Source organism: Suricata suricatta, chromosome 7 (assembly GCF_006229205.1).
Source record: "Suricata suricatta isolate VVHF042 chromosome 7, meerkat_22Aug2017_6uvM2_HiC, whole genome shotgun sequence".
NCBI classification, from domain to species: Eukaryota; Metazoa; Chordata; class Mammalia; order Carnivora; family Herpestidae; genus Suricata; species Suricata suricatta.
Window position 1 is genome coordinate 114,710,214 of NC_043706.1, and position 19,930 is coordinate 114,730,143.

General features: G+C 38.7%; 1 protein-coding gene across 1 annotated transcript; it reads right to left on the reverse strand.

The window, feature by feature from the left end:
- Window positions 1-2,176: 2,176 nt before the first annotated feature.
- VNN1 (vanin 1) lies at window positions 2,177-19,593 on the reverse strand. Its single transcript, XM_029945048.1, has 7 exons — window positions 19,525-19,593; window positions 18,134-18,264; window positions 13,940-14,132; window positions 12,989-13,280; window positions 12,183-12,544; window positions 3,491-3,661; window positions 2,177-2,466 (listed from the first exon to the last, which is right to left on the reverse strand). Exons 1-7 carry the CDS (start codon window positions 19,576-19,578, stop codon window positions 2,284-2,286), a joined length of 1,386 nt encoding a protein of 461 aa, XP_029800908.1. The 5' UTR covers window positions 19,579-19,593; the 3' UTR covers window positions 2,177-2,283.
- Between the last annotated feature and the right edge of the window lie 337 nt (window positions 19,594-19,930).

Here is a 19,930-nt window from a genome sequence, read left to right on the forward strand (position 1 = left end):
AATACTTAAGCAGAACTAAAAAAAAAACCCAGATATGTGTTATAGTACAAGTAGCAATGAATTCATATTTATGTGACAAGGCTCAGAAACTATATGACATGTAATATAGGATACAATAGCAACAAGCAGTTAATCATGGAGAATTTCTCCATGGAGCCTGGGTGGGAATCACTGGGGACCATCATGCAAAAAGGCTACCACAGTGAGAGAGGGGGTGGTTACATCATAATCATGAAGCTAATAACAAAGAATATCTTTAAATGATGAAGTATCAAAAATTGCTCTCTGGACCATTCAGATGAGATCAGGCGCATTCAGGATGGTATGTCCATAGACAAGATGATTCAAATTCCTCAAGGTATAAAGAGATTAAGGAGCATATATTTGAGCATTGGTCTTTCTTGGAATTGGGTTGTTTGTATTAAAAGAATATTACAAATGTTTTATGCAGAGGAAACACACATCACAGTTAAAAAGCACATCAAAACCACTGTAAAATACATACATATGTGTTAAAGAAATGCATAGCGAAAGAGTAATCAGATCTCAGTATGTAGTACACATCATTGTAAAAAAAGTAAATTCATTGCTTGTAATGTTTAATTTTAAGAGAAATCATTATAAGACAAGCTAATAAGTTGGTCACAGGTGAAATTATCAGATACTATATTCATACAAGTAGTTCTTAGTTGATCTCCAGGAAAAATTTGAAAATAAAAACTAATATGCTTTCTCCCAGGAATTTTAGAGCATAACCAAATCCAACAAAAGAATTTGTGATGTGGTAGCTTACAGTGAATGGATATTAATCATGTTTTTAAAAATTATCTTCACTTATTTGGGGGTATTAGTCTAAGCACATTTGGTCATAAGTTAATCAAGGTAATTGTGTGTGTGTGTGTGTGTGTGTGTGTGTGTGTGTGTGATGGTATATAATAAATACAAAGCAAATAAAGATATTCTGTTTCTCTTTTTGTGAAAGAATTATAGACACAGGCAGTTTGCTCACTAAATTGCTTGAAATTTACACTAACATCTATACTTATTTAATACTTCAGAGCAGGAGTAAACAAACTTTTTTTGTAAAGGGCCAAGAAGCAGTAAATATTTGCAGTTTCTGGCCATAGAGTCTGTGTCATAACTACCCAACTTTCCCACCATCACATAGGAACAGCTATCAACAATACTTAAGTAAATGTGGCCGTGTTCAATAAGGCTTTAGGTATCGAGACCAAGATTTGAACTTCAGATGATTTTCATGTATCACAGAATATTCTTCTTGGGATTCTTCTTTTCTTTTCAACCATTTAGAAACATAAAAAACTTTCCAAGTCACAGGTAATGCAAAAAGAGATCACAGGCCTGTTTTGGTAAATGTTTGGTTTAGAGCCACCTTACAATTATGCTTACAGGCTGAGAAGGTAGGCAAAACACTAAAGAGACACTGAAAGCCACAAAAACCATGAAGGCCCTCTAACAGGTTCCTAGGTATAAGCCCAGCTAGCTTCTAGAATACCTCATTGTTGGGTTTCCAGCCAAAGCCAATTAGCTATGTTGAATTCATTGATTATCTTTTTTTAAATTTTTTAACACTTACTGTTTTTGAGAGACAGAGAGAGACAGAATGTGAGTGGGGGAGGGGCAGAGAGAGAAGGAGACATGGAATCTGAAGCAGGCTCCAGGCTGTGAGCCGTCAGCACAGAGCACCATATGGGGCTTGAACTCATAGACTGCGGGATCATGACCTGAGCTGAAGTCAGATGCTTAAGTGATTGAGCTACCCAAGCACCTGGAATTCATTGATTTTCTAAATATGCAGAGTGACTGAACCATTGGAAAGTGTTTGCACTTTAGACAATCAGAAGTGATAAAATTTTAGCAATAAATGTATCGTGCATGGTTTTCCTGTGACAGATGCACACCGCTGTGCTAGTTAGCACATGTAGTCTTTTCCATGATCAAGTACCCGGTCAAAGGACTTTAAATGTATTTACTTTTTTTTCTCACCAAAAATCCCTAAAATGTGGGTATAATTGTTACTCTCATTTTATGGATTTTACCTTTCAAAATTGTGTCACTGTGCATCTGGCTTCTATTATCTGGTGTGTGTCTGTGCGTGTGTCTATGTGTCCATCTAAACACAGAGAAACGTATATGTATAAATAATTGTATTCACTTGTACAAAAGACCGTGACCACTCTTCTCAATAGCCTAGACCCATCCTTCTGTTCTTAGCCATCATTTTTTAAATCCTGCAAAATAAAAAAGGGAAAACAGAAACATTCACCAACTGAATGAGCACACAGTCAGCGCTATGACTCCGAGCATTACTCCTGGTGCTTGTGCCCTCAGGTCTGCTGAGGCCTTTAACATCGAGTCCTTCTCATACACCCTCCCAAACAGGGTCACGGTCAGGACAGGTCCCGATGGCGGCTTCACGCTAAACAAGCGTCCATCACTTGACACCTAATCAAAGCAAAGAGAAGTTAACTGGGTCTCCCTGGAAGGTATACAACGCCACAACACACTTTTAAAATTCAGTGCAACTGGATGAAGAACCAATAAAATTGATGGCTAACTTCTCTTCCATTAGAGATTTTGAAATGGTACAGATCACGGGGAAAATTGGAGGTATGGAACTGGCATGGATTCATTTATTATTGAAATGGTTATAATCAATATTTTATCATTTGCTCATTTGAGGAAGCATTCTGTGAGTTAACAAGCATAAAGCAATGGGTTTGGGAGTATCTAAGAGAAATCTGATGCTCTCAGACAAAATCGGCTCTTCCAAGTGGACAGAAGGGACTGACTGAGGGAGTTGAGCTGAGCCTCCACATTCCTGGCATTTGCTTGCCACAGCTCCCCAACCTGTTCATTGTCCCCAGTGCCCCAGAGTGGCTGTTCCTACAAGGAAAGTGAAGTAAGAGCAGAACCAGCAGGAAAGTCAGGGAAAGAACGTGACTCCGCAGAGCTCATGTAGTAAGGAACTATTTCTGGCCTTAAAAAAAAAAATGTTTGCTTTCTTGACAATTTCAGCCACTGTCAGATTCTCTTTCCATGGCGTTTCTTTCCTTCTTTTTCTCCTGTGATCACAGAGGGCACAATGAAAGGAATTCCCTATAACTTTGCTAGGCTATCACCGCCCATGATGTGAAGGGGTTCCTCCTGGTGGGACTGGTCCTGAAACCCTTCTGGAGTCTTCTTCCTACACAATAGACCCTAAACAGCCAGACTCCTCCCAGTAGTCTCCATATATCAAATATATGTAATATATATTTTTTATTCTCAAAGACACACTCATTATTATACTAAGAATTTCCAGACAAGAAATTCAACCTGCTCAGAATCTTTCCTGACTCCTAAGCACAACTTTATCCTTTCCAAATGGAGATTTTTGTGTATTTGCAAACACTTGAGTAGGTTTCGTACTCAAAAAGTGCTTCCTCTTACATGACATGAATTGTCAATATTAAGCAAACATTCTTACCTGAAATTCTCCAGGTGCAAGCTGACTGTCGCTCAGCAACACCTCAGGGAAGACATATTGGGTTCCAAAAGTGCCACTGAGGGAAAACATTTCAAACCTGGTGGAAGCAGTTTCAACTGCATCACCACAAGTGCCTAAGTTCGGTGTTTTACACTTCAGCAGAGTACAAACCTAGGAAAGTAAATGCAAACCAGTAAGTCCTAAGAAAGCCAACTGATGCACCCTTCTGACCTAGAAATAACGGCTCTGCAATGCCTACCCCCTTTTGTTAAAGTGAATAATGTTATTTTTTCATTCAATTAATTCAGTTCATTGACAGACAGCTAATTCAACTAGTAATAAAAATAAAGGACTTCTGACCCTAATACTTTCTGCAATTCTTGGTCAAACAGATTAGATCTCATAAAGAAACAATCAGACCCTTGGTCTATAGCCATGAACAACTATACCCTCATTGTTCCCAAGCTGCCAAAGCTTTTAATAATTGGCTTCCATTTTTTTTCAAAAGGTTAAATCTTGTTTAATCTCTATGTTTTTGCCTATTTCCCACAATAAAAGAACTTTAAAGTTGGAATGAACCCTAGAGTTGATCTCGAGGCAAGCCCCGTGAATTGGAAAAGTCACATACTTTATATCTGAGCAAGAACTGAAATCGTTCTCACTATACTACACAGTTATACTCTACTACATAATCATCTGAATGTAAAATCTAAGTGTGTGAATCATGTCACCATGCAGCTGCAAAGTCCCCAAAAGGAAGATCCATATTCATTGAACCTGTACTGCATCTTCCAAACGTTATTTCAAGCCACCTTCATCTCCTGCCTAAAGCCACAGTTTTAACTGGTCTTCCTGTTTCTACTTTTGAAGTCAGAGATTAAGAGCTTTAGAGCAAGTATGTTAAAATGTGATACAAACAGCTTTCAGATAAAGAAAGTATGAATATATGCTACTGTTTTATTCCCTTGATATCTTACTAAAGCCAACCTTAGTTTTTGTTTGTTTTAAGGCATAAATCCATAAGGATATGAGAACAGGAGGCTAGAGCATGGTTTAATGTCAGAAGCTGGGGTGGTTGATGCAAAAGTAGCCACTGACTTCGCAGACCTAAAGAAAGCCAAATCCTAATCTGGCAATAAGAGAGCCATGAATCAACCCTTTCTACACTGCAGAATGCTCAGAAGTTTCCATTACTGGGGGCACCAGGTACCTCAGAAGCTGGTAAAGTTGTGGCTAACGTAAGAAAAATTGTTAGAAAGTTGTGGAGGATGCCTCAGATACTGAGTCCTCTGCCATGGATGGGCAACTCTTAGTCCCCTATTCCAGTAAAAGATGGGGTTTTATTTCCAGAGAGGGTAAGGCGGATGATTTTTAGTAGAGGTTTTGAAAAACCTGGTTGAAGGGGATTACATGAATGAAATTTACTAAATGAGGAGATCATCCCCCTCCACCCCAGATGCGTCTGACAAGGTCACTGCTCCCACCTGACTCTACATGCTCTCAGCAGCGACTTCATCCTTCAGAAATAAAATTGTCAGATAAATACAGGGCAGGAGCGCAATTTAAATTTGAAATTTAAATAAACTAACAGTACCAAAAATGGTTTTTAGTATATAAATATGTCCCAAATATTGCATGGGACAATCTTATATTTTCTAAATATTTGTTGTTTCTCTAAACTTTGAATCTACTAGGGCATTCTGTATTTTAACTTGCTAAGTTAGGTAACATTATTCAGAAAGGGAATTAGAAGAATTTTAAAACCTGCAAAACCTGCCCCATCCCAAGAGGAAGTCCCCAAATAAACGTATGCAGGGATTCCCCTCTCAAAATCCCTGGTTAGATTACTCTACTTTGAAGCCTAAAATGGGCAAGTATCACTCATATGCTCGTAACTTTTGGTAAGGTTAAAGGGTTACTGTATTTATGAGGAAAGCTTCTAACATAAAAGAGAGAGAGCAAAGCAAGTAGATAAAAGAAACTAGGGAAAAAGAGACTACTTAAGAAGAAAAAGCTTCAAGAAAAAAAATTTTCTGTGGAGCACCTGGGTGGTTCAATCAGTTAAGCATCTGACTCTTGATTTTGGCTCAGGTCATGATCTCACAGCTCCTGAGACTGAGCCCCTTTCAGACTCTGCACTGACAGTGCAGAGCCTGCTTGAGATTCTCTCTTTTCCATCTCTCTGTACCTCTCCCACTCACCCTTGTTCTCTCTCTCAAAATAAATGAATAAACATTTAAAAGAAAGAAAACAAGAAAAAAATTTCCTTTAAAGTCTCAGATATAAAATACTGTATCCACAAAACACCATCAGCAGAGGAAAAAAGATTAATAAAGCAAAAAAAAAAATAGTTCTTGAAAAGTAAAACATGTCAACAAAAATTAAGACTCAATGCAAGGTTTGAAAGATCAAGAAGAGAAAAACTCTCAGAATGTAAATGAAAAAAAAAAGAAATCGCAAAGAAAAGATTTTTAAAAATTAGAAGAAATCCAAAAAACATGATTCCAAAAATAGGAGTTCCAGAAGGGAAAAACATGGAGGGAGAAATTCTAAAAAGCTTCTGAGGAAACAGTAGGAAGAGGGATACACATACAAAGGACCAGGAATCAAAGTCACTCAAGAATTCTCAGTAGCAATACAATGACCTTGAATTTTGTATGTAGGGAAATCCTCTGTCAAATATGAAAGGAAGGGCATGTTCAGACTTGTGAGTTGAAAACATTTTATCACCCACTCACTCTCTTCCAGGAACTTAACAACAGCAATAAAAGAGGTGTATGGTACTGTGCAAGAAAATATAGTAAGAAATATATATTTGGTCTTTTTCTAGTGCTTGGCAAGAAAAGCCCTAAAATCCTTAGGATTTCCTTAGTGATAAGAGGTGAAATGTGAAAGGAGAGGCTTTGTTACTTATGCCAAGCCTCTTTCAACCACACCTGTGTTCCTGTCAATGGGGAGAGTTTTGGAGAGCCTTAAATAACCACAGGATGCAAACTGGTGAGTAGGGAAATCAACAACCTGGTTAGAGAGTTGGAATTTTCAGCCTCACCATCCCCATCTCTGCAGAGAAAAAGAGAGCTGGAAGCTAAATTAATCACCAATCATCAATAATTTGATCAATCATGTCCATGAAATTAAGCATCCATAAAAATCCCCTAAAGTATAGGGTTCAGAGATATTTTAGGTTGGTGAACAATCCAGGCGGGAAGATCACACACCTCAAACTCCATGGGGACAGAAACGCCTATGCATGGGGTACTTCTAAACCTTGCCCTATGTATCTCTTCATCTGGCCGTTCATTTGCATTCTTTAAAATATCTTCTGTAACAAATTGTTAGTAGTACAGAAAGCATTTTCATGGGTTCTATGAGCCATCCCATAAAATTAGCAAACCCAAGGCAGAGATCATGGGAAGCCCTGATTTACAGTCAGTCAGGTCAGAAGCACAGGTGACAATCTGGACTTGTGATTGGAGTCTTAAATGGGGAGGGGACCAGTCTTGTGGGACTGAGGTCTGAATCTGTGGATTCTTCATTAGCTCCTGGTAGATGGTGTCAGATGAGCAAATTTCAGAAGAAACAACTAAAAGACTCAAAAGTCTTTGCCTTCAGAAAGAAGGACAAGATGGATTAGGGAAGAAACCAGTGTTTTACAAGACTTTAGTACTGTCTTCTTAAGGAGTGCCCTTGGATTCCTTTTATTGAAATGAAGAAAGAAGAGATGGAACCAATCCAGGTGGTAGGAAGGGATATCCTCTGGCATATAAGAGGGACTAAAGAAATAAAGGAGTTGAATCAGGAGGAGCTGCTTGCAATGGAGCCAGTGTTCATGTGAGTAAAACCCAGTCGTATAGGCCTGATAATTAAAACAAAATGTGATGGGAGCACCTGTGTGGCATGCACAGTCGGTTAAGCGTCCGACTTCAGCTCAGGTCACGATCTCGCAGTTTGTGGGTTTGGGCCCCATCTCAGGCTCTGTGCTGACAGCTAGCTCAGAGCCTGAAGTCTGTCTTCAGATTCTGTGTCTCCCTCTCTCTCTGACCCCTGCTCACCCTGTCTCTCTCTCTCTCTCAAAAATTAATAAAAAACATTAAAAAAATTTTTTTTAATGTTGTTATTTTTATTCACAAACAACAATAATTATAATACTAAAATTTGACATTTATTGAGGACGTTTTTTGTGCTAGGCATGGTGCTAAATTCTTTGTTTATTTATTTATTTTTAAGGTTTATTCCTAATTTTGAGAGAGAGAGAGATTGAGTATGAGCAGGTGAGAGGCAGAGAGAAAGGAAGACAGTGCAGAGCCAGACATGGGTTTCAAACTCATGACCTGTGAAATCATGACCTAAGCCAAAATGAAGAGTTGGACGGTTAACTGACTTAGCCACCCAGGTGTCCCTCTTTAGATTTATTTACTGAATCAAAGTTCCCAAAAATGCTATAAAGAATCATCATCATCATTATCATCATTACTCCCTTCCTTGGTCCTCCAGTTTTGTGGTTTAATTGTCCATGGTACTTTCCTTTAGAGGCATTTGTCACAGCTAAAATTAACTAGTGATTTCCTTATTTTCTTCAGTGCCTGTGTCCTCACTAGCATTAAGCTCTATGAAGATAATGACTATATCTGTCTTGCTCATCCTAATATCTTTAGGCTGTACCAAGTGCTTGAACACAGAAAGCATTACATAAATATTTGATGAATGAAAATGAATCCATATGTTATAGATAAGAAATCAGAGATTTAAAGAGGTTGGCTCAGTGACCACTACACAGTAAATAAGGGATTTACCCAGAATTTCTGACTCCAGAATCTATGTTCTCACCATGTTATATCCCTAATTTCTTACCCTGTTGGGAAATAGTTATACATTCTAAAAGACAGAGGCTGGATTTGGAGGACTCTTACCTTGGTGGGAGGAAATGGAGAGGACAAAGTGTACAGAAAGTAATCTAAAGAGGAAGGTCTCCCAGGTTAAATGGGATTAAGGGAATGAGCTTCCTTCATTTAGTTTATTCCTTCTTTATTCATTGATTTACTCCATGATTCTTTAAAATATGTAGGCTGCTCCTTCTCCCACTCTCCTGTAACCACTTCTACAAATCTTTTCCCAATCTTTTACCATCCTCTACTCTAGAAAATACTACAAGCACCTTCTTTCCCCACGTCCTTAAAATTCACTATAGAATACTTGGAAAATTTCCATGGCAAGATGGAGAGTTATTGTACGCTTATCTCCTTTTCTTTGTCTTCTCTTCTCAGTTAAGAACTAGATTTTGGTATTATAAAGATTTTTCTGGCATTAATTATCATCACAGACTATGAAAGATTATGAATATAATCCAATACCCAAATCCTTCCTCGTTAATCCAAGACCAAACTTCTCTGAAAATAAAGATTTTTGTAGCATATTGGACATTGAAACATAACTTAAACTAACATAAGGCCATCATGTTTTTATTTAAGCTATTTAGGGTGAATAGTCCCAGGTTTTCCAGCAGACATATTAGCACATTTTATCTGGGGTGCTGCTCCAGACTCTGCAGGTGGTATCAGGTACCACGGCTCCGGCTGAATGTCCAATAAGTACTTTGAAACCAGAATATCCAAAACTGAACTGAGACTCTCTCCACTGCACTCTGTCTGCTCCACCTCCAGCATCCTGACCTGCCAAAAACACATTCACCCAGCTACCCTTGTTGGAAACCTGGCATTCTAGCCCCTTCATTCTGCTTTCCTGTTCTATTAAATTAGCTACTAAGTTTAGTCTTCTATATATTGCCAGACTCCATACCCTGCCCTATTCCTACTGACATAATCTTGATACAGGTTTTAATAGAACCATTTTAATAATCTAACTAGTCTTTGTGACCTCGTTCCCCAGTCCATGGTGCTGTGACAGTGATCTACGCAACAGCAGATCTGATCATTCCCTTGCTAAACACCTTCCCACAGAAGACTGTCACCCAGATAATAAAGTCCAACCCTTAGACATGACAGGCAAGATCCTGTCAGATGTGATCGGGCCCCAAGGTGTTGGGAGCTATTTGAACTCACCGGTAGAGTGAAAATTCCTGGTGAGGGTACGGCAAGTTTGCACGGTCTCTTGCCTGCAGATAGCTCCTAAAATCTACCCTCTTGAAACTTTCATTTCTGCTTGAGCACCAAACCTCAACATGATTTGCTAATTAGAGTCAGGTGCTGGCTGTCCCCCTCCACCCCCCCCACCCCCTCCGCCCTGTCTCTGAAACGCCCTGTCTGTGAGGCGTGACTGCACCTGGTCAGGGAAAAGATAAGCAAGTAAACTAGATACACCCTAATACAACACATAACTTTCCCCTAAGCAATACGGATAACTGAATACCTTTTGGGCCTGAATGACTTTGTGAGAGTCACTACTGTGATAAAACGTATCTATCATCTTTGGGACTATGAGAGCAAGCATATCTCCTGAGAACTTGTTTTTCTGGAAACTTTCTCTTAAAGTTATAAATGGCCTAATGACCTTTACTCATAAAAAACTGACCTTTACTAAAGAATGCTGTTTGCTTCTTGGTTAAAGGATGCTTCGTGGAGGCTAGACCTGAGGTTTTGTAAAAATACCTATGACAACATGAGTGCCTGTGGCTAAAATTGTAAAACTTATCTATGAGACATCATTTACTGCCCTTTCTTGTCCTTGTACCTTTTGCCATAAATAAACCTTGAGAACCAGACGAGATGGAGACACCTGCCAGATGGGCAGGGGTGCTTGTCTGGGGATCAGAACAAAACGCAAGGCTCTCCCACTCTCTCTTTGGCCTACACCGTCATCCTTCTGGGGAACCCTGGATCTACAGAAGCTGGACTCCGGCATCTAGGCTCATCTTCCCCCAATCCTTGTTCCTTACGTTATGCCTTAGTAACACTGACCTGCACACACGTCTTCCTGACACATCCTCATCCTTGCTCATACTCTCCACTCCACCTGGAATTTCCTCCCACCTTTTCATCTGGATAATACCATAAGCTTAAGCTCATACATCCTGTCTCCAGAAACTTCCCTGAATTCCCAAATTAGGCTAGGTACAGCTCCTTAGTATTCCTACAACAAACTGTGCATTCTATGTTCTATCACATCCCCACTTGTACTACCTTTTCTGTTCCTATGTCTATTCCCCCTACTAAATTCTTCAAGAGGGGGCCTTGACTTATTCATCTTCGTATCATTAGCACTGAATATACACCTACTATGTAGTAGACACTCAACAGAGTCCAGATGAAGATGCATTAGTAGAGTGCTTATCATGCAGTAAACAATATGCTGCACAGTGGGTACGGTTCCAGCACTTAAAGAGTTTTCAGTCTCAAACAAGTATGTGTATAATTTCACATAATATGTCCTTGATAAAGCTGAGCATAGGATATCTGATGTACTTAGCCCAGGGCAGCCCTCGTGGTGAAGATAACACCTGAAAAGCACCATGAATGGTGAGTAGGTGGGGCCACCAGAGATAAAGGGGAGAACCTGTGCAAACATCTAGAGGGTCTGCAGATGCCCCCACACTGGGGATGAGGAAATGTCTCAACATGAGAGGAGCCCAGGGCACATGTGGGTAGAAATGAGAGAAGAGAACAGCTCTGGAAGAGGTTCATATCAAGAATTTCTGAGTATCTTTTTGGTGAGGAATTTGATTTTCTAGTTAGAAGACAGGCATTTTAAGGAAGAGAGGGGAAACCATCAGAAATGGCTTTTAGTAATTGTTATAATTATAGTATAAGAAGTGGATGGGATGGAGCTAAAACTGTCAACAGGAAGCCCTGTTCAGAGGATGTTGCAACAATTTGAGTGAAATAAGATGGGAGCCAGATCAAGGAAGAGGAGGGCAGAATGCGAGGAACATGAAAGTTGCTTGTTCCTCGTGGAAGACACCATAGGTCTTTTTTTTGCTGTCGAGGGCTGTGCAATACCAAATCTCTACAGCAGTAAACTACTCTATGCATGTCTCAGAGGACAACTCTATATGTCTCCAGGATATACTTAATATCAAGTCCTTAAGTGAAAAAAAAAAAAAAATAGAGCATACCACAGTGGCTCAGTCGGTTGAGCATTTGACTTTGGCTCAGGTCATGATCTTGCAGTTCATGAGTTTGAGCCTCCTGTTGAGCTTTGTGCTGAGAGCTCAGAGCCCAGAGGGAGCCTGCTTCAGATTCTGTGTGTGTGTGTGTGTGTGTGTGTCTGCCCCTCCCCACTTGTGCTCGTGCTCTGTCGATCTCGCTTTCAAAAATAAATGAATATTAAAAAAATAAATAAATAAAAAGCTTTAGTGAACATGTCAAGAAAATGAGTATGTTTGTTCAAGGAAGAAATATCAGAGGTTAATCGTACATTAAAATCACCCGTAATTTGATTATCATATCATTTTAAATGGGGGTACTGTAAATAAATCTGCCTTTTCCAATCAGATGTGGACTGACATCTAGGATTGCCAGTTTTAGCAAATAAAAATTCAGGATGCCCAATTAAATTTGAATTTCAGATAAACAACAAAATTTTTAGTGTACATATAGCCTCAAAACTGGGACACATATTTTTCTTGAAGTGGAACACACTTACAATAAAACAAGTCATTGTTTATCTGAAAGTCAGATTCAACTGGGTGTCCTGTATTTTGCCTGGTTAGCTCCTCTGCCAGCGAAACAAGCATTACCTGTAGGTAGTAACTCCCTTCGGCAGTATGTAGTCCATCAAATGCCCCTAGGGCATAAGCTTCATCTGGTTTCTTCTCAGACATCTTGTAGCTCAAATGGCAGCAGAGTTCTTTCTGACAAACTGTGTAATTTCCTGTGACTCCTGTGAGCTCCAAAAAGGTGAATTCATCAAAAAAGGCAGTACTTTTAAATTCCTGATTTCCTGTTGAGAATGCTTTTATACTACTGGCATAAGAAGTCCAATTCACCATTACAGGATGGCGTGAAGAAGAATCCAGTCGTGAGATGAGGAGTTTTCCTTCCTTTGTCTTCATATCATAATGAAATGCTCTTGGAGAGTCAGGTGCATAGATACCACTTCCTGAAAGTGATGTTGGAAATGGCATTTGACATAGAAAAGTGAAAAAGGATTGCATGGCTATTATTTTTATTTTAAACTCACATGAACAGTTAGTCTGTCTAAGCTAACTATTTCATTAATGTCAGTAAAATATACTGAGAAGAACAACAGGTGAGCAGAATTTCAACAGAACTTGATACCAAGAAGCCAATAAGAGAAACTTTCAGGTCGGAGGTGGTAGATTTTGAAGAAAAAAAGGTGTGACTATAAGTTGAATAAAACTAAATAAATCTACAAAACAATTTAGATTGAGATAGACTCTACAGTATGTCACCAGCTAGATATGCAAAAAATAAGAATTGGAAAACATTATATTAAGGAGTACATGATAGCTAGAAAAAATACTACTATTATTTTACTTTTGTGATTACACAGGGTTTGTAAATCTTAGAGATTACACATTACCTGTCATTCTCTTGTGGGGGTAGTGTATATTGGCTGCAAGGAAATTGACCCCCATGCCCATTGCCCAAGCTGAGTGGAATTCAATAGCTGATAAATGTGGCAAAACATTCATCCATGCTGTCGGGAAGACTATGGTATCCACATGGAAATCTTTCACCAGAGAAACAGCAGGATCATGGAAGAGTATATCAAAGCACGTGAAAATGCCAAATCTTCCAAAGATGGTGTCAAAAGTTACAACCTCAGGCTTCTTTGGTACATTGAATTGATTTTCACCCATGAAAAGATTGTGCTGTAATAAACAGAAGATGAAGGGGGTAAAAGTCTCTTTTCAGAAGCTGGCCTGGGTGTTCCTCTGTCTGAAAAAGTGCAAGCCAACATCTTTTAGGGCCAATTTCATCCATAACCACTGTCTTCACAGGAAAATGTGTTAGAGAATCAAAATTACTACAGCCAATAGGAGTCTTTGGTTCAATCTCTACATTTTACAGATATATGGAAGGGAATCCTTATTTATTAAGACCCTATTGAATCTTACAAGACATAGGAATAAAATAGATAACTTCTATTTGCCAGGAATACTTAACTACTTTCCGTGGACAAAATTGTTCCTTTCTCTTCAAAACCAAGAGTTTTTTGTTCTAGTCTTGACCCATTGCCAAGGCATGTCTTTAAAAAGACAAAGTCCAAAAGGCAACATTATATTTCAATGCAGGCACCTTCTGCTGATTCTCACATGCTTCCGAAGATACATTCCTATATTCCTAAATGTATAGAAAACCTCTTGAGCCTCTTTGTAGGAGCTTACCACACCTAATCATTGTTTTCTATGCTTTGTCTCTACTCTGCTTCTAAAGTATGTTTATTATCAACACCAATGACTTTTTTTCTTTTTGTCCACTTCATTTTGTTAAACATTCAGTAACTGAACTATGTGCAAATTAATTTTACCTTATGGTAACGTGCCACCAGCTTTCCCTGAGAATCAAACACCACATCAGTGTTGTACTGGTAACGACCATCGGAGGGACACTGAGGGTCACTGGCATTGCATGGTTTCTTGTCCCCAATATTTGCTACAACATAGATAGAGTTGTCCAGGGCCAGGCAACTGAGTCTTTCTTGCACTGGGGTGTAGCCAAACCTAATATGTATTCATTGGAAAAGGAAAACAAAAATCAAGCTTATCTTTTAATAGAATTCAGTATTATGTTGCCTGGAACTATTATGTGACATACACAAAACTAAATTCTAAATAACATAATAGAAGAGAAGATTAAAACAAGAATAGACTTTGGAGAATTGGGAATTTAGTTGTAGAAAACTATTCTAGGATAAGATTCTAGCCATGTATTTTTTTTTCTTCATAGCATTTATCATCATCTATAATCATGTATTCATTATGTGTTTACCTTATGATATGTGTCACATCTCATAGATATTTTGGGGTAAAGATATATATCTTCTGTACACTAATGCTGGCAGAAGGGAAGATTTGAAAAATATTTCAATTGAAACAAAATCAACTTGTAATTAGGAGAATTTGGGGAAGATGGCAGAGTACAAAGCACCAGGAATCCATCTTTCCATGTAAATATTTGTGCTAGCAGAATCTAACTGAAATTCTGGAGTCTATTCCAAGGGTTGTAAGTTCCAGAGGGAAGGCCTGGAAGGCAAATTACAGTTAGTTTCAGTCAATTTCAGCTCTTATCTAGGCAGTGGCTACCCATGCTCTATCACACCCCTAACCCCCATGGCAGTCAGCCTGCAAGGATTGCTGAACACCACGTGGGTAATTTATGAGATCAGGTTGGGCAATAGAAACCTGGTCCTCCAAATATCAGGGAACTATATTCTGATCACTAATAACTGCTTCTTATCCTGGATATACAGACACAGGGACAGGTAGCCATTGTTACAACTCCACCACTACGTTGTTGTAAGTCCTTGCCCCACTGGCTGAAGTAGTTTCTAGAGGATTTAAAGAGCCAGAGTCGTCTTCTCTCCCATTTCCTTAATTTTGCTTTTTTATTTCCCTTCAGGGATCAGACATTGAAGGAGTTGGATATACAAAAGCAATCACATATATAGGAGATTTTAGAAAGTCACCAAACATGCCCAGGGAAAAATAAATGCTAAGACAAGGCTTCAAAAGACATGTTTATACCTCAAGTTATGCCTAATACAGAAACACCTAAAGCAATCAAAACAAATAAACAGATGTTAAATGTAACAAAAAGGGAACTCTTGTTCAGGGAACTAGTCAATCTGGTTGGAGCAGAGGCATCTTTAAGGAAGAAAAGGGAAGGGGAAATTTAAAAAGATGCATTTGGGATCATAAAACAGAGCACAAGAAGCTAAAAAGCTTATTTTAAATTTAATTGACAGAAAGTTACCATTAAAGGTTTTGAGGACAGAAGTAATATGACCTGAATTCTTTTTAAGATAATAGAGCATTAGGGTATAGGATGTACTAGAATGGTGAGAGGCTAAATGTAGGGAATTTTAGGAAACTGTTGCAATAGTTCAGGTTAAAGGAACAAGTGTTGGGCTAGGTTGGTGCCAGACAGTACAGAAAACTGGAAATACTGGAACTTTTGTTAATGTTTGATTTCTTTATTCTTTATCATGTTACCAATAGTTGTCCCAGTAAATCAATTAAAATGCAATCTTCAAAAGTGAGACCTCAGAATATATAACACGGAGCCATATTTATTCTTTACTGGCCTGATCTTTTAAATAATAAATGGTTAATCCTAGGTTGTTGAAGAATAGCGGAAAAGGGTAAAATTACTGGTGCATGAATGGGAATTTGGTGCCATCTGCTGGCAATAGGAAAAGCTTTCTTTGAGTAGCAAATCCAGACTATCAGATCTATAAACAAATTGGTACAATTAATATAAGCAATTATCTACAAAACATATCTTAGAAAAAGACCAATAAGGATGAGAAACCACATCAAAAGTTATTGTTTTAATGCACTGATATAAAGAACAACTATTTGATAGTTGTTCTCCCTCGTTTGCTTTAATTAATGTCTAAACGACATAAATGTAAACACAACACATTGAACCACTTGACACATATTTAGCCCAAGTCTTTTCAGATCTCCACAAATGGTAGAATAGTATATTGAAATAGAAGCCTTGTGTCTGGGATTTCTTAAACAGTGTCGGTTACATGTTTCCCTCCTGTCTATTAATCTTGAATGTATATCATATATTCTAATCTATGTATATTTAAACTACATTTTTTGGACTGTTTACTGTATCCAGGAAAGGCTCCACAACGCTTTGTTAGAAAGCACACCCATATGACCTACTGCCTCACTTCTTCCAAGTCTCTGGTTTTTAAAAAATTTTTTAATGTTTTATTTATTTTTGATACAGAGAGAGACAGAGCATGAGAGGGGGAGGGGCAGAGGGAAAAGGAGACACAGAACTGAAGCAGGCTCCAGGCTCTGAGCTAGCTGTCAGCACAGAGCCTGACCTGGTGCTCGAACCCACAACGTAAGATCTGATCTGAGTCAAGGTTGGAGGCTTCACCGACTGAGCCACCCAGGCGCCCCTCCAAGTCTCTGTTTAGATGTTACTATGAAGCCAACTGATGACCAAAATTTTAAGCCCCATGCTTGCCGCCATATTCACTGGCCCTGCATCTGTTTTTCTTCATAACATTTATTTTTACTGTGTGGCATAGATTAGTACTGAGATAATAGATAACTAAATAGATATTATCTTTTTTTTCACTGACTATCTCCCCACTCTATAATATAAGCTCCAGGAAGACAGAGTATTAATCTATTTAGTCCACTCTACTCTCCAAAATAGTGCCTGTACATAATAAGCACACACACAAAAAGTTGAATAAATGAATGGAGGCAAGGAATGGAGATGTCATTAGTTAATGGAAAAAAGGAAGGGCAACCAGATTTCTTGAAATGGAATTCATGGAAGGGTCTTCTGGGGATTTCCAAGAGGCCCTTGGAAATGTGGTTCTAGGAAAAGGTCATTTAGAAGCAAGTGAAGTCGATACCTAATGGAAGTGAACACAGAGTGCTTGCCCTTTAAAAACTGAAAATCTGGGGGTACCTGGGTGGCTCAGTCGGTTAAGCATCCGGCTTCAGCTCAGGTCATGATCTCATGGTTCATGGGTTTGAGCCCTGCGTCGGGCTCTGTGCTGACAGCTAGCTCAGAGCCTGGAGTCTGCTTCACATTCTGTATCTCCCTCTCTCTGACTCTCCCCTTTCCCACTGTCTCTCTCTGTTTCTCAAAAATAAAGAAAGAACATAAAAACAATTAAAAATACTGAAAATCTGGCATTGTATCATGATGATACAATGAAATATGAAGCAAGTAGATGATTAAGAATAAGTAATACTGAACTTTGTCAAAATCAAGTTGTCTCTAAGCAGTTACAATAGTTGGTTTGCATGGTTTTGAGAGCATTTCCAAAACAGGAGTTCTTAATGATGTTGGCAACAGTGCCTTTGGAAAGAAGTGAAGTAACAGAGATAATTCTCTTAGATATATAAGGTATTGCTTTGCTTACATTAAAAAAATAGAGCTACTTTCATCTTTCATCATATGTCATATTTTGTTAGTCTACCCCAGACTTAACCCACTCACACAGTTCTCTGACACCAATAACTACCTTAAGTTCTCAGGATTTCATTCACATCAACCTCCTTTAGCTATCTTATTAATGTAAAAGGGAAATTTTTTATCTTAAACTAACATGTGATTCCTTTTGCCATTTTTTCACAGTTTTCAAATTACAGTGCCCACATGGGGAAACAATTTTTTGTTCACTGGGCAGAGACTAGAGTTTGATTCTGGTTCTCCCACTAACCAACAACTCTTGTAAACCATAAGCAAGTTATGCTATTCTCTCTCCAGATTAATTCCCTCAATGAAAATATATTCATGCTCAAGTTGGTGGTTTCTATTGAGACCTTTCAGCACTGATCTCTTTGAGTTCACAAATCATATTCACTTCCCTAATGTAGCCACAGGAAATGAAAATAATAAAATCATCTTGAATTTCAAGTTGATAGTGAATCTTATACATAAATCTTCTACAAAGTTCTCCCTGATAACGTAAGTTCATGTTCATGATTGAATTGTCCACCATCTGTTTCTTTACCTGTTGGTATTAATACACGGGATCCAGTTCACCCGAGGGTCTGGGATATCCTCCAAGTATGGGTAGATAGTTTCCCTGTTAAAATTCCAGCCATAGATACCATCTTCCGGAGTCACAATAATATGTGCACCCTGTGAAAAATGTACCTTAATTAAAAATTTCTCAATTAAGGAAATGATCCAAGAGAGGTCGGTAAGAGGACCTGCACAACTGAGTGGACAAGAAACAATTACCCAGGCTTTTTTTTTTTCTTTTAATATTAATCTTTTGTTTTCTCTATTTTTATAATTTATTTTCTTGGCCCAGCCATTTATATTGTCTAATGCCACTGTTGCCATTTCTATACAACTTTCTCATTCCTCCACAAACATCAATAGCTCTACATGTTTGCCATCCACAGCAGTTAATTGTAAACCCAGTTCTCAAAATCACTTCCCTTCTCTGGACTTCGGTCAGAGGTTGTGTCTGAGTGTCACCTGATTGATTTATACTCAAAGTCTTGGTTCCAGCCTTCCCTGTTCCATATCCTGCAATAGTGACTCTGGCTTCTCAGAAGGAGGGCACTCAAACACTGGTTGTCTGAAGTGTGCCAAGCCCAAGGCACACCCCGCGCTAACCAGGGCACCTTCAGATGGGAGAGCCATCCTGAAAGCTGCTGCAGCCTTTAAGAAAATGGCTGGACTGGGGGTGAAAAAGAACCTCAGAATTCTTAATAACCTTTACAATTTGCATATGTATAAGAATGTGTATTGATGTAAGTGTAAGATGCAATGTGCAAGTTATATGCACGTATGCATGCCTCATCATACTTTACAAATTCCTTCTCTACACCTGATCTACGAATATCTTATTTAAACCACACACTGAAACTTAACCTTTCATTGAACTCAAGGACTTACTATTCATTAACATAAATACTTTTATCTTGTAATTAGAATGAAGTATGAATTACACAATGCATAGTAAGTAATTTGCAACTTATTAACTTGATTTTGGTGTTAGGAACTAATCTGAAAACCTGCACACACTTCAGAGCACAAAAGTGTATCAACGCTGCTGATACTGTAAAGCACAGCACCCGGTCCTGACCCGTTTATTCTCCACTGCAGCAAAAGGACAGGGGCAAAGTTATGGGATTCACACCAAGTTTCTCCAAGGTCTGCCGCGACTTAATGATGATGAAGCTGTTCTTTTCTTAACTTTGTCTCACTCAAGGAAGTGTAATAATATCCTGGCTATAATAACTTTGAGAAGGATATAGGACTCTGTACAGCAGAAGTTGTTGGCTACCCTGACACATACGTCATCAAAAAGTAGAACTGAACTTGACAGTGACCCTGTCTCCTAAGACCCCACTCTTCCACTAATCTAGCACACCCGAGAGATGGTACCTGTTTTGCTGCCAAAACAACTGCTTTCTCCAAAAGATCCAGATTTCGGTTCATTAATGCCAATGCCTCTTCACGGGACACTGGTATTAGGGTAGCATTAGGCAATATCACTGCATGTTCATAAACAGCTGCAATAAAGTTATCCAGGGAGCTGACTTTTAAGACACAGGAAACTGAAATTGCCACATAAACCAGCCACATGCTGAAGTCCAATGACTGCTGATAAGCAGAGCGAGTCCTGATATGTATAGAGAGAAAACACAATGAATCATATGATTCCCAGGATTTAATCTCTTAAAAGCAAATCACAAAATCTACTATAAGCAAGACTTATGGTGTTACATCATAGACAAAGATGCAAACAAATCTTACATAACATAGGATTCTTACCGTAGGGATTGTGAAG

Coding starts and splice junctions, on each gene's coding strand:
- VNN1 (XM_029945048.1), bottom strand. CDS start 19,578: ATGAACCGAAATCTGGATCTTTTGGAGAAAGCAGTTGTTTTGGCAGCA. Junction 18,265..19,524: donor TTGTTTTGGCAGCAAAACAG/GTACCATCTCTC, acceptor CATTTTTCACAG/GGTGCACATATTATTGTGAC. Junction 13,281..13,939: donor TGGTGGCACGTTACCATAAG/GTAAAATTAATT, acceptor TGTTTATTACAG/CACAATCTTTTCATGGGTGA.